The sequence below is a fragment of the Protopterus annectens genome, chromosome 6.part0 (assembly GCF_019279795.1).
Source record: "Protopterus annectens isolate FY-2018-M chromosome 6.part0, PAN1.0, whole genome shotgun sequence".
NCBI classification, from domain to species: domain Eukaryota; kingdom Metazoa; phylum Chordata; order Ceratodontiformes; family Protopteridae; genus Protopterus; species Protopterus annectens.
Window position 1 is genome coordinate 615454503 of NC_056737.1, and position 14628 is coordinate 615469130.

At 37.8% G+C, this 14628-nt stretch overlaps 1 protein-coding gene across 1 annotated transcript in view; it reads right to left on the minus strand.

Moving 5' to 3' along the window:
* NEMF (nuclear export mediator factor) overlaps positions 1-7785 on the minus strand; it is a 1922187-nt gene extending 1914402 nt beyond the window's left edge. Inside the window, exon 1 of the mRNA XM_044074284.1 lies at positions 7645-7785. Within this exon, the coding sequence (XP_043930219.1) occupies positions 7645-7703 (59 nt within the window). The 5' untranslated portion in view covers positions 7704-7785. The remainder of the gene's footprint in view (positions 1-7644) is intronic.
* Between the last annotated feature and the right edge of the window lie 6843 nt (positions 7786-14628).

Consider the following 14628-nt stretch of genomic DNA (forward strand, 5'->3'; position numbering starts at 1 on the left):
ATGGGGGGGGGGGGACAGATTACCCAACATTTATTCCAACACTGGAATAAACTACCCATATCCATTAAACTGAATGACACCCTTGCAGCCTTCAAGACTAACCTTAATGATCTGAAAGGAATTTTCAAACTCATCCTGAGCCTGACATGCTTTGTTCTCCTAGAAATGAGTGGCACATTATGAAGGTGGGTACTGACAAGATTCAAATGGTCTCAAGACTTGCTTGATTGATAATTCCTATAAAAAGAATGTGAACTAGCTCCTTAGTATTTCATCAAGCTTGCCTTCATCAGGTTGAGTTTTGGCACAGGTGCACTTTCAGGAATATTGTGTGGTCTACGGAGATTCCACCACCTTGGAAATGATCTGAGTTTGAGTTTATTATTTAGAATATTTTTGTAATTCTGCTTCCCAGAATAAGTACCTATAACTGTGGCCTGGATATTTGTATAACCAGACCTATTACATGATGCCTGGAGGCGTTAGCTCTGTTTGTCAGATCACTGTGCCCTTCCTTAGGGATTGAGTCTTTCCATGGGTTTTAAAGGAGGTCTTAAGTTACTTCGATCCTTAAGAACATTCATTTGGATGCACACAATATGGATAATCACAGATCTATCTCAAGTCCCTCCTTTACTGGTAAGATTCTTGAGAATATAATGCAAATGCAACTGGACTCATACTTGAGGGACACCAACATCAATGATCCATTTCCGTCTAATTTTTGGTTGAGACATTGTACTATCCCCCTTCTGGTGAGAGATCAGTACTTGTAGGCTATCTTTGGTACTTTCTAGTTTCTCTGTATAACATGGCTGACCATGAGATTCTTCTGAACCATATTAGATATTATTGTGGCATGTGGCTGTACTGGCTTAGTCTGTCTTCTATCAGTCCAGGTGAACTGCATTCCTTTTCTTAAAAACAGGCAGACTGCTCAGTATAAGAAAAACTTAAAAACAAACAGCACTGACGAAGTGAACAAATAACAGTCTACTTTATTCAAAAACGTTTACCACTTTCGTCCCAAGTAGTTACAGGACTTCCATCAGAACAAAATCTCAATAAAATGACTCCTTACATATAAACCGTCCCCAGTCACGTAATTATTTATAGTCACATGGTCAACTCCCATCTATCTTGATAAAAAAATACACATTTTTGAAAACTACAAAACATCATAAAATTCCTTAATCAACATAAAACACTAAACTCAAAACATGAAAAATCATAATTTTAAAACATTTTGTATACACAAACAGTTATTCAGATCAGGGTCAGAGTGGGCTTTAAGTTTCAACTGCCACAGTAATTCAAGTATCTCCAGCCAGTCATTCCATGGAACACCCCCACAGTGGTTAATGTCAATCTTATCTAAAACCCAAAAGGAAAAACAAAATGTCTTGGACTCCTATCTATATGCTTAAAAACAGCATTGTTGGAGCATCTTTTATGTATGGCTGGGAGATGACCATGAGACTAGAACTGATACTGTAAGGCTATGCCCTTCTCTGCTGTGCCCTAGTCAGACAACGTGTAGAGTACAGCAGGATGTTAAGGAGGTCATGCATAAACACTATTAAACATTAACAAACTATTAAATTACTATAACCAACTGATACAGTGGCAGGAGTATCAGCTACCTGTGTGCCAGTACAGCAAAAGACTATGTTACAAGACACATAGCAAGTTAATTTTTTTTTTTTTTTTTTTTTTTTTTTTTTTTACATATTTGAACTCTGCTACACAGAACAGCCGTTCCATGTAACAAATGCTTTTACAACCTAGGGAGGGCTCTTTGCAATTCATAACCTATCTTTATTAACCAAGGTGTGTTAAAAATACAGAAAACAACTTGTAAAGAATGTATACACTAAATGTGATATCAAAAAGTTTTGGAAACAGATCCTAACAAAAAAAAGAGTTTGTTAGTTTACTAGTAAATAGGGGTGTGATGGAACACACACAAACATTCAAAATGCAACAAACCCAGGTACTTACAAAATAAACAGAAACACCACAGGAAGCAAGGGGCTGTTTTAAGGACAGTACTTCAGGACTTGCACAGTAAAGCACTGCTTCAGCTCTATTGAATTTGACAATTAGCATGAGAGTACATTTTGCTCTAATAAGGCACTGTACAAGACTTAAGAGTCTCCACTGTCAAATACAGCAAGTGTAGCTCCAACAGGCGTTTGAGGAGCACACGCACCAACTTATACCCTTGGAAATGTGAATGTTTGCATTGGCATGGTATCTTTTAGCACTATGCTGGCAGGATACATTTTCCACATAATGCAGGTAAATTAGGAATACAAAAACTGAGAAAATGGAAGCTTTGTTATATGAATATAGACAGTAAGATACAAGCAGTCAAAATGTTTTTAGTCCCTTTAGACAACAACAACAAGTCTTATACACAGGTCAGGCGTATCTTTATCAACCAGAGGAGAAGTTGTGGATAGCAATTAATAAAGAGCTAAAGGACAGGCGTATCTTTATCAACCAGAGAAGTTGTTGTGGATAGCAATTAATAAAGAGCTAAAGGACTTTATCTGGAAGGGGAAGACTGCAAGAGTCAAATGGGATCAGCTGACTCTTCCAGCAGAACAGGGAGGATTGGGATTACCCAATTTGAAGGGATATTTCAGAGCTACACAGTTAAGGCCCCTATACACAGCACAAGCAGAAAAATATAGTTCAAAGTGGAAATGGATGATGTTGAAACAGTGGGGAAGCCCAAGAAACAAGGAGAGACTGGGATTTTGGATGCAGGCCTTTAAGGAGAACAGCAATAATCATACAGACTATTATATCTATAAAGCAGCAGAAAGCACTCTAAGAACTAAGCCAACCTAGGAATGGAGAAAGGAGATTCTGACAATAGGGATGACTGCAATTAGGGATATAGACAACACGGGGCTAGAATTTATTGGAGAAAACTGGCAAAGGAACCAAGGTATTCTGAGGAAATAACAGACAGGGAAAGGTAACGGAATAGGAATAGGCCAAGTATTTACTTGGACTGCAGGTTAGAGACTGCCTTCTCTATCAAGGATTGATATGAGAGTATAGGCAAAGGGAAAGAAATAAGGGGGGGGTCCTAAATGAAAGACCAGCACTGGTAGTGTTTTTAGTAGAATCTAGAACAGAAGCTGACATTAAAAAATTAATAAATAGAATATATAAAATATTGCATAATAACTATAAAAATCAATCAGAGGAGGTTAGAAAGGATTGGGAAGAGAGACTGAATAAGTAATTCACAAAAACAATGGGACGATATATGTATGTCTCCCAAATATGCAACAAAATCTAGAAGATTTAGGATTTTTGTTTGGAAATGTTTACAGATATTTTTATACCCCAAGTAGACTCCAGAGAATTTTTCCTCAGGTAGACAGCAAATGTTGGCAGTGTGAAGGGGATGAAAGAGGTACTTGGGGAGATATTTTCTGGAAGTGCGGTGGGTTAGTGGACTTTAAGGATTCCCTGTGGGATGCACTGTTGGAGATGCTGGATGGGTAGACTGGTGTGACAAGGAACATGATTTTTCCGAACTATGATACAGAATCAGAATTGCCTAGACATGGTAAAGCCTTGCTGTGTCTAATTTTGGTGGCTGCTAAAAAAGCAATTACTAGAAAACAGAAATCAAAATCTAAGCTAACTATATTAGAAGCAGTGAATATAGTAACAAAGATAAAACAACTGCAACTGAGACCTTTACAAAAGGGTAGGAGCTAACTACACAGGAAAAAATGAGAATTGTGAGAACAATACATACAGGGGAGGAATGAGGTTTAAAAGAATATAGGACTTAAATGAGCCATGTAATATTTGAAAATGATTTGTTTACAACTGGTAGTGTGTGAGTATGGTTTGTGATGTAAAATGCTTGCTATTAGGTTTGTGTCAGTGTGGTTTGTTTTCATTTATATAAATATATGATTGCTTATGTTATACGTGATGGTTTAATAATGATGTTTCTTGTTTAAAAAAAGGGGGGGAATTGAATAATTTTTGTAATGTTGCTTAGGTTATATGATATACAGCAATATATGTGAAGTATGTTATTTGTTAATGTTAATTTGTTAATACAGTTTGATAACTTTTGTATAAATGCAAATGTCACAAGTGATAATTCAATAAAAGTGTTTAAAAAATGCAGGTAAAATAGGTTAAACTGGGATGTGTGAAGGACACAATCCGACACACTTTTGTAGCTGTTTGTACATATATCTCATTTAGTACATGCATTGCCTGGGATCCGACACACTTTTGTAGCTGTTTGTACATATATCTCATTTAGTGCATGCATTGTCTGGGAAGCATACTTGGTTTGCAGCTCAAGGAAAGTTGACCCTCCACCTCCATGTAGATGCGAACATCTCAGTGCATCCAAATTTGTAAATTAAAGGAATTTCAAAGCTCCAGTGTAAAAGAGAGAAAATACTCAAGATTACTTCAGCAGTACATTTATTATGATATAATACAGCAGAGGTACATAAAAACAGTCGACCCTATCACTATAAAATATTTTTAATACACACATATATGGATCTGCTTTATATAATCAAATTACCATTTCATAGAATTGCAGAAGATTAAGATCATGTTGCCGAAAAAATGAAATCAAACTCCCGTAACATCATATTTTCCTTCCGGGAAACTAACCACTTGGCCGTCAGCAAGTAAAATGCAAAAGTAAGCAAATTAAACCCACCAAATCCACCTCCCACACACACCGCCAACTAAATATACCAACTCTGAGATAGCAGTGCAGAAAAGGGCAAAGTTCACCATGGTGGCCAAGTGGTTAGTTTCCCACAGGGAAAATACAATGTTCCAGGAATTCGTTGATTTAAGTTTTCAACAAAATGGTCTCAATCTTCTGCAATTCGATAAAATGGTATTTCGATTTTATATGTAGGTGTGTGTGTGTGTGTATATATATATATATATATAAAATATACACACCCACACGTGTATGTATATACATGAATCAGGAAAACCAAACAATAATAAAACTGTATCTACATTACTATTATACCACGAATTAAATATGAGCAAGCATATATACTATAAAATATAATACTGAAAATGTATAATTTTAAAGAAAATTTAAGTGATAGATTGTAATTACATTATGCCAGCAGCACTATTAAGCATGTCATAACTGCAGTAAACAAACTAGCAAAAAGTTACTTTAAGTGTCAAACCTTTCTCCAGTTTAAATTGTAAATTTCATCATAGAAGATGGGCTAAAACTTGCATGTTAACTGTTCACTGTTTATAAATTAAACAAACACAACACGTGCCCACATAGTATACACTTCTAGTGCAAAAACAGTTGTTATGCTTGTCAGTTATACTTTGTACTAGTAGCAAATTACCCAATCCAGTGTTAGATCTATCTGCTGTGTGTGCTACACTGTTATAAAATGAACTTGCCTCAGCAGGGTCTCAAATACTAAAAAAATCTTCCTTCAAGCATCTACATGACAATGTTCACAGAGGGAGCTCATTTAACTCGTCTATGCAGCCTACATTTTGAAGTGCAATTATTTGCTTTGTAAGAAACCTTTGGACTTTCTGTAGTGGAACACAATGATTTATTAGAAAAACTATCCCAAGTAACTTCCTAATCATTGTCAAAACAGTCAAATAACAGCTGTAACTGCTATTTACAAGTTATACTGGGGTTGCTTACAACATAGCCCACTTTCAGTATAATCAAGTCTGCAGTATTCTTCTCAAATACGAATGATCTTTCCCCCTCACAGTGAACACAAGACTTATGAAAGCGCTTTGAGTATATACTGTCTAGACCTGCTGCAGCTTTTGTATCTGTGGTATAGGAAGGCAGAATCCTACCCCCTTGCAATTACCAACAAATGTTGTCACCCCCAACTACTTTTACTTGCAAATGGGGGTTGGGAGGGTGGCCTAATGGTTAAGTTTGCCTTACAAACACAAGATGCAGTGTTTGAGTTCCACAAAGGATGATTAACTAGGCTTAAAATGGCTCACAAGAGCAGTTAGCCTAGTACTAATCTATGAACCTATGAAGAGAAGTAAAGGGTATAACTCAAAACCCTTTGGTATACCACTGGTCACATGAATTGTCTGAAAGTATTTTTCTTACACTTTATTCATGTGTCGTGGTTTTAATTCAGGAATTACTGTTTAACTCATTCAATATGCTGATATGTGGGACTGTGTCCAATAATCTTATTAGATCAAAATATGCTGTGTGATTTGTCAAACTATAACATAAAATAGCAGTTTCCTGTTCAAAGAATTTTGCCAAGTATAAAAAGCAAGTGATGCAAGGGCAAAAGATCTCCAATGATATATGTAACAGATCCATGATCAACGTTTTCATTATTCTGCAAAGTATGCATACTAAAATGATGGATCAATTATCAGGATCAAAAGTAAACTCTTTTTTGCGCGACAGGATCACCAGTACTTAGCACATAAAATGGATGTTATTGCTATTTGTATTTAATGTACTTCAGTTTTGGGGTTGTTCTACCACATTTAGAAATAAATGAAATGAGATGGTCATGAAATTTCCATCTTCAAGATGCACCATTGCAGCAGCATGGCTACACATCTTTTTAAATCAGTATGATCTTGTACACTTACCTTACTTAGTATATTCATGTTTGACAAAATTCAAAATACCACGTTTATCAGCTTTATTTTATTTGGCTTTGTTAACCAGAGTGGAACACTTGTCTCTACAGACCATTTTCAGGTTCAGCCCAGAAATACAAAACATAATATAAATAGGAAAACTACAGTTTGAAATGGTTATACATTAATATTAGTTATACACAAGGTTTGACAACATGCACACAGATTTGTTTTTACATGACAAGTTTGTTAACCATTCACTTAAATAGGAATAGCACAGTGGTATTTGCAAAAAATACAGAGATACAAACTCTAGAAAATAGTACAAGCATTACATACTGCAGTAGTGAGAGGAAAACAATGTATGGAGGGGAAAAAAGCATAGAGAAGATGAACTGAAGTGATTTGAGTGTAGTGAGGAAGACAATGTGTAATTCAGTCACATTGCCACTGATGATTCTTTTCCATTTATATTCTTTAAATTCTTAAACCGGTATATTAGCCAAGACAAACTACTAGCACATAAATAAAATCACGTACATATAGGATACAATGTGAACTGCAAGCAGTGTGTTACTTCTATAATATACTGTATCAAATAAACACTTTAAGAAACTGTTTCAAAAGGTCAGAGCTGGAGATTTGACTCCAAAAGAAGAGTAGTTTTCTATGCCACACATCACACATTCTACTCTAGCCAACACTGCAACACCAGCTTATTTATGTCTAAAAGAAAAGTCAAACAGATAAATCAAGGTTATGTGGAGATATTCTGAAAAAAAAAATGCTCCGTCAAAACATATTAATAATATTCTATCAACAACAATACTAAACAGCACAATTTATTTTAATTTCCACTAAAGCACGTAATGTGGCATCACCCCCAGCTAGATGTAGCGTGTCAAAAGTGCCAACTACCTGGATGTTTTAAGCAAATCAACATATGAACTAAACTGAAGATAAAATGCAGAATGAAGAATACAAGGTTGGTTACCACACCTGTCGTTGAGCTCAGAAATGATTGCTTTGATATCAACACTGTTGAATCTAGACTTCATCTTCCTTACTTCATAGGGTTACAAGTTAACAGAAACAGCCTTTCTCTTCCGAGTTTGCCATCCATGGAACTACAAAACGCAAGCGCACGACGCTCCCTACGGGAACTGAAGACAATCAAAATAGATACTACTCAGAGAAAGGCTGGTCATTAAAGCACTTTTTCTCAAAGCACTTTATAAGTTGAGGCATAAAAAGTAGGTACAACATAAAAAGTAGGTACAATAGTTATAAGGGAAACCGTACCGGGAATCAGTTAAACGAAGGAAAATTAGTTAGCAAATTAAAAACTAGTGAGACGTATTAGAATACGAAAACAGTCACGAAACTACATTAATAAGGTCTAAGTTACTATTAGACATAGCGTCTCTTTTGCTCAAGAATCGGGGAGACAGCCAAAAGAAGTACATACAGGTAGGGTTACCACCTGTCCCACTCTGCGAGGGACGGTCCCTTTTTGGGCAGTTGTGTCCTGCAAAGAAATCGAAAAAATGGCAAATGTCCTGAGATTTCAGGACAAACATATTTCCTATATTTTATGTAATCGTTGCATAAAACAGTTATTCTGTGTTTGAAACACCTAAATGTGTTAAGAGACAGAATAAGCAACTAAAATGCTACAAGAATAAGCTTTAAGTAGGCCAAAAAGTAAAGTTCTGATCTTTGTACTGGTCGTGGCTATGTTTGGCCTGCAAAATCTGACGTTTGTATCAAAAATGTCCCACTTTGGACATTTGAAAAGGTGGCAACCCTAAATATAGGGGTGGGGTGGGGGGGTTCGGGGGGGGGGGGATGACCACCAAAGCCCAGAATCAGGGACAAATTTTCATTGTTATGTTACTTTAATTCACTCAAAAATAAAATATAGCAACGGTTTTGTATTCACAGGCATGCTCTGAACAAAAATGTTTGACTCTACGTCTCAACTGTCCAGATTTTCACAGAATGTCCAGCATGCTCTGAACAAAAATGTTTGACTCTGTACGTCTCAACTGTCCAGATTTTCACAGAATGTCCAGATTTTTGACTCATGTTTTGGTCCATTTCTAATAAAATTGTAGCTTTCTGGCAAATCACTGGCAAATCTCTCAGGACTGAAGTCAGAAAATAAAGGCAGACATTTGATTTTCAGGATTCACATCCTTCAGAAAATTAATGTTAATGCAAAATCTATTATTCTAGCAACTTTCTAAGTTTGTAGAAGCAATATTTAAAAAGTGTCCCTATCTTGGGTCTTTGTCCCCCATTATTTGTGGCTTTGTCCAGATTTCTTGCTCTAAGAGGTTGAGAGGTATGAACGTCTGGTATGATTGACAGACTGTAATCCTCGGTGATTACCAGGAAATTGAAAATATTATAAGGTGGCAGGGCAAAATCAGAAGATTCTGTAAAACCAGGGACGGGTGAGACGTGTGCATGTCCTTCGTTATGCTGGACAGTTCTCATTTGAGAAGATGTCTCCTTTAGGTGAAAAGGGGACAAGAAAAATGGCTATGTCCTTTAACTTTAGGATACAGCATATTTTGTAACTTTTATTACAGGAATCCATATAATAGATAACTCTAAAATGTAACTCAATGTAAGGAAAGTTCCTTATTTTGAGGCTTAATATTTTTATGTTCCACACTCTTCCAAAGTGAAAGGGCCTGGTACACATTAATTCATAAGAATTGTTTAAACAAATGTCCACGTCAAGTGGACCGCATTAAGAGGAACGTCCCTTAATTTCAGTCTACTAAACATCTATGTTAAATAATGCTGGAACAAATTAATTCATCAAAATAACGTTTTATACATGTAAAGTAACACAGTTTAACCATACTGTGTGCTTCTTGGTTGAAGTTGTTAGCAAGTGTTTCACATTTTGTCCATTTGTTCTCGATTGTCAGAGATAGTGTTCTACATTTTCCACAGCAATTGGAGAACAGCAACAGTTATGCCTCTGCATATGGGAGGACCTTCCACAGAAAAAGGCAATTACAGACTCATAAGTCTGACCAGCTCATATACAAAGTAATGTAAATATTTATGGAATTAATCAATCAGGACATAGGGAACCTCCAAACACTGGGCCATCTCAGTTTGGATTCATCCAGGGCAGGTCCTGCTTACCCAACCTGGTGGATTTTATGAAGAGGTCACCAAAGCAATGGATGATTGCAAAACGGTACATACCACATACCCTGACCTGGCCAAAGCTTTTGACATGATTTCTCACTCCAGCATAGTAGATAAGCTAAATAAACTGGAAACAAACCCCTGTATCACCCACAAGATTGCCAGCTGGCTCACAGATAGGATATAGATCATCAAAAAAGGGAAAGTTACCAAACAGTCAAGTCACCAGTGGAGTCCCTCAGGATTCTGTGCTGGGACCTCTTCTGTTTGGCATCTACTTTTCTGGACGTAAAAGCCAATACAAAAGGGTTCCAGCTGATGAAGTTTGCAAATGACTGCAAGCTAGGAGCAGTCATTGAATTCCTAAATGACTTAGCCATCCTGCAGGAAGGTTTGTCTCAAATAAGTTAACTGGTGCCAAAATCATGGACTGAAACTAAATGCCAAAAAATGCATTATTGTACCCTTTGGGAAGTCAGCTACCCCATGGAACTACCACATTGACTACATGCCCCTAAGAGCTGACCCAGTAGTTCAGGATTTGGGATCTTATGTGGACAGTGACCTAACTTTTGATCGGCTGTTTACTGTAAGAAAGTCCCTCCATATTGCACAACTTATAAATAAAGTAATTGTGTCTAGATCTACGGATGTTACTGTCCCTCTTTACTTAGCCCTTATTAGGGTTATCATTGAACAGAATCCCCATTTCAGCATGTATCTGTTCCAAACACATACAACAACTGGAAGGCTACAGAGATACCTTACTAAAAGGACACAAGGCGTAAACAACATCTCCTACATGGACCAACTCAAAGCCTTGTCACTATACTCAGTTTTCTGCAGACTGCTAAGAAGTGACCTGTGTCTAGAATACAAGGCATACTCTGACCCATTACTGATGGATTTGCTGCACATCAGCAAGCCAGATGGCATGAAAAATAAATAAACTAAAGAACCCATCTCTATACCAGAAGAATGCAAAATTCCTGTAATCAAGGCTGCACAGGTAAAAAACACACACTCCAAAGCCAAAAACACAGCATCCATGGGACCAGACAACATCCCAGGCTGCATTCCACACAGACTACAAAACAAACTGGAACCCCACCTAAGTACCATGTTCAATCATAGCTTCACCTCAGGCTTTGTGCCTGCTGAATGGCGAACAGCGACGGTTATCCCACTCCACAAGGGAGGAGCCACCACGGACCCCGGGAACTACTGCCCCATTAGCCTGACGAACCTAGTCTGCAAGGCCATGGAATGTATCATCATGGAACTTATAAACAAAGACATTGGTAATCTCCAAACTCTGGACCTCACCCAGTTCGGGTTTGTAAAAGGCAGATCATGTCTCCTAAACCTGACAGACTTCTTTGAAGCAGTCACCAAAGCCGTAGACGAGGGTAAGGTGGTTCACACAGCCTATCTAGATCTTGCCAAGGCTTTTGACACCATCCCCCACTCTGGAATTATAGATAAACTCACTAAACTAGGTATAAATCACTATGTCACAAGATGGGTTGCCAACTGGCTCACTGACAGAACCCACACTGTGAAAGTAGCAGACTCCAAATCCAACTTCAGACCAGTGACAAGTGGAGTACCACAGGGTTCAGTCCTGGGTCCTCTCCTGTTTGGTATCTACTTCTCTGAAGTACTGGCCAACACAGAAGGCCTTTGGCTAATGAAGGTCACAGATGACTGAAAACTAGGAGCCATAATCGAAACTCCTAACGATGTGGACATCCTACAAAAGGGCCTCACTGAGACAGATGCCTGGTGTCAAAGCCATGGCCTCAAGCTCAATGCCAAAAAGTGCATTGTCATCCCTTTGGTAAAAACTCTGTACCCATGAGCTACAACATAGGCGGTAGTATACTTAACACCAAAAGTGTGATAAGAGACCTTGGGACACAGGTGGACAGTAGTTTCTCCTTTGATAATCACATCGCCACAGTAGTCAGGAAATCCTTCTACATGGCACACCTAATCACAAAAAGTTTCTCATCAAGAAAAAAAAGAGGTCATTGTTCCGGTCTACTCATCACTCATTAGACCCATTATCGAATACAACGCCACTTTTGGTATGTACCTCACATGACATCTAGAACAACTGGAAAGGCCGCAGAAATACCTCACAAAGAGGATTATCAGCCTCAAACAGATGCCCTATGCAGACCGTCTCAAAAAACTCCAGCTTTACTCCGTTGCATATCACCTACTCAGAGGTGATCTCTGCCTAACATACAAAGCTATGTCAAACCCAGAGCTGTTGGACATGCTCCACTTAAAGAAATCCCAATCCCTCAGAGCTACATGTTCTAGGGACCTAAACCTTGTCACCACAATAAACAGAACATGTTGGAGGGATAGATTCCTGTCCCAGAGACTTCCCATACTCTGGAATAAACTACCTATCTATATATCTATATCAAACAAAGCTCCTCATTAGCACTCTTCAAGAAAAATCTTGATGATTGGATAGGAAATAGGAAATTCACTCCGGGGATCACTTCTGTGGCTCTGCTCGACAGTGGCACAGAAAAATAATTTTCTTGGGTGGCAAAAGCCAGGGTATCTTTTTGGCTGGGCTTGTATAGGCCCTAGGGCCAATAGCCTAGTACCTACCTATGAACCTAAATACTCAGTGTAGGGATCTAAACCTCTTTTGTAAAATCAACAGGACAGTTTGGAGGGACAGGTATATCTCGCAGAGGATACCGCTGCTGTGGAACAGACTCTCCATCCACATAAAACAAAGTTCATCCCTGTCTATTTTCAAGTGCAGCTTAGATCTATGGATGAGAAACAGAACATTTACCCCAGGACTGTTCCCTCTGCTGTTAATGGACAGAGGCAGCTCCTAAAATGCTTTATCCCATGCATGAGTCCCCTCAAATTATCTATGGTATGATCATAGTTATTCTCATTAGGAGTAAAACATAATTATTGATCATGGGATGGGTATGGACCATTTATAAGCAAATAGGAAAGGTTATTTCAAGCACAAAAAGGGAAATTGGATAGGCTTAAAATGTCCTATAAGGTCAGCTAGCTTAGTACTTTCCTATGAACCTAAGAGAACTATCATGTAAATATTAATGAATTATAACAACTACTAGCAAAACAGACAGAGTGATATCATACATCTACAAAAGCAATGCACAAATAGTGATGTTACAGAAAGTACATGTACATGAGAGGAAGACAAAAGAATTGATAAAAAAGGGAAACAAGGCATTTTTTGCAGCCTTAGAGGGAGAAAGGAGGAGAGGAGTTCAATTGTCAGAGCGTGGAAACCCATCTGTATAAATGTGAAACAGAAGAAGATATTTTGGTTGACAGTGTGATGATATGAGGTATTGTCAGCTGTGCCAGGGGTAGTAGGGCAGTGCATGTGTAACATATGCCAGCATAGCTAGCTGGAGTTTTGTAAAGTATTATATGTCATTTGAATATCAAACTGATTTGTACAGATGCTTGTGTTAAAAATGTATTTGTAAAATTACTTGTGTTAAAAATGTATCAGCAGTGGGCCCTGATGGACAGAAAAGAAATATACATGTATGTCAGACTGTATTGTTGTAACTGATGAAATGTATATATTAGCTCAGCCCAGCTAACCTTAAGAAAAATAGCCTGAAATAAAATTACTTGGTTAAGTTCATAAAGATTTTATCTCACAGGTCTGAATGTAGCCAGAGTTGCATTTCTGTGAAAAGCCTGGGATGCAATCCTGCTCTGTTGTCCTTAGTGGTGAACTAATTGCTATCCTGGGGTGCCAGAGAATGGCTTGTTGGTTTCTGCAGGAAGAGTGGAAGTGTTGGAATTGTTTTACAGTTTCCAGATGCTGTAATAAACATTAGCTAAAGTTCTATGTGTACATTGTGACACATCAGTGCCAGATCTTGGCTTAGTTTCTAGTGAGAAGGTAGTGTGGGGACCATAGAGTCAAGTGACCAGATGTGATGTGATTCTGTAGCCAGCACTGAAATTGTATTTGAATACTAGTGAGAGACATATGGTGTACACAAAACACTCATGCACGTTCATCTTGCCTTCCTTTAGTAAAAACTAGAGAACAGTAATTCCTCAGTCAGTTAGAAAAAATATAGTGAGATTAGCTAAATTTTGTTTTTTTTTCTGTATCTGTCCTAGTCTTTCCATCTGTGTGTTTTATATTTCCTGTAATTGAAACTCTTGTGTTTATTATAAACAGATATTCAGTATTATTTATTATTACTATTATTATTATTATTATTATTATATTATTATTTTATTATTTATTATTAATTATATCTAAACCTTTCAGAGTGCTTACATTTATTTAGTGGCAATGTGGCTCCACATTCCTGAAAGTCTTGCTGCTTGGTTAAACACTACCATTTATATAAGTATGAATTTTATTAAGTGTAATTGGGTACCCTGGTAAAAGCATTAAAGTAGCTGTTTTCAGGTGTTCTGGTGACAGTAAATCTGCCTCATAGTCTGGGTGGAGGTGGCAGAGCAGGTAAGCTGTGCCAGCCTTTCCCAGATGTGGGTGTGTTTATGAAAATCAAATCTCAAAGAGAGTGCGTGCTACTTTGAACAGGGACACACTGAGAGCACTGGTTTCATAGAGGACTTGGCTTGGAACACCTGAGTAAGGACTCAGCTCTATAGTGGTCAGTGGGGAGTTTTATTTGGAGCCTGGAGAGAAAGTGCATTTCCTATGTGCTCTTAAGGGAAATTGTACTTGGTGCAGAGGACTGCATCTGAAAATACTGTGTGTGTCTATTTTTCTGACAGTGAACATTCTCCACT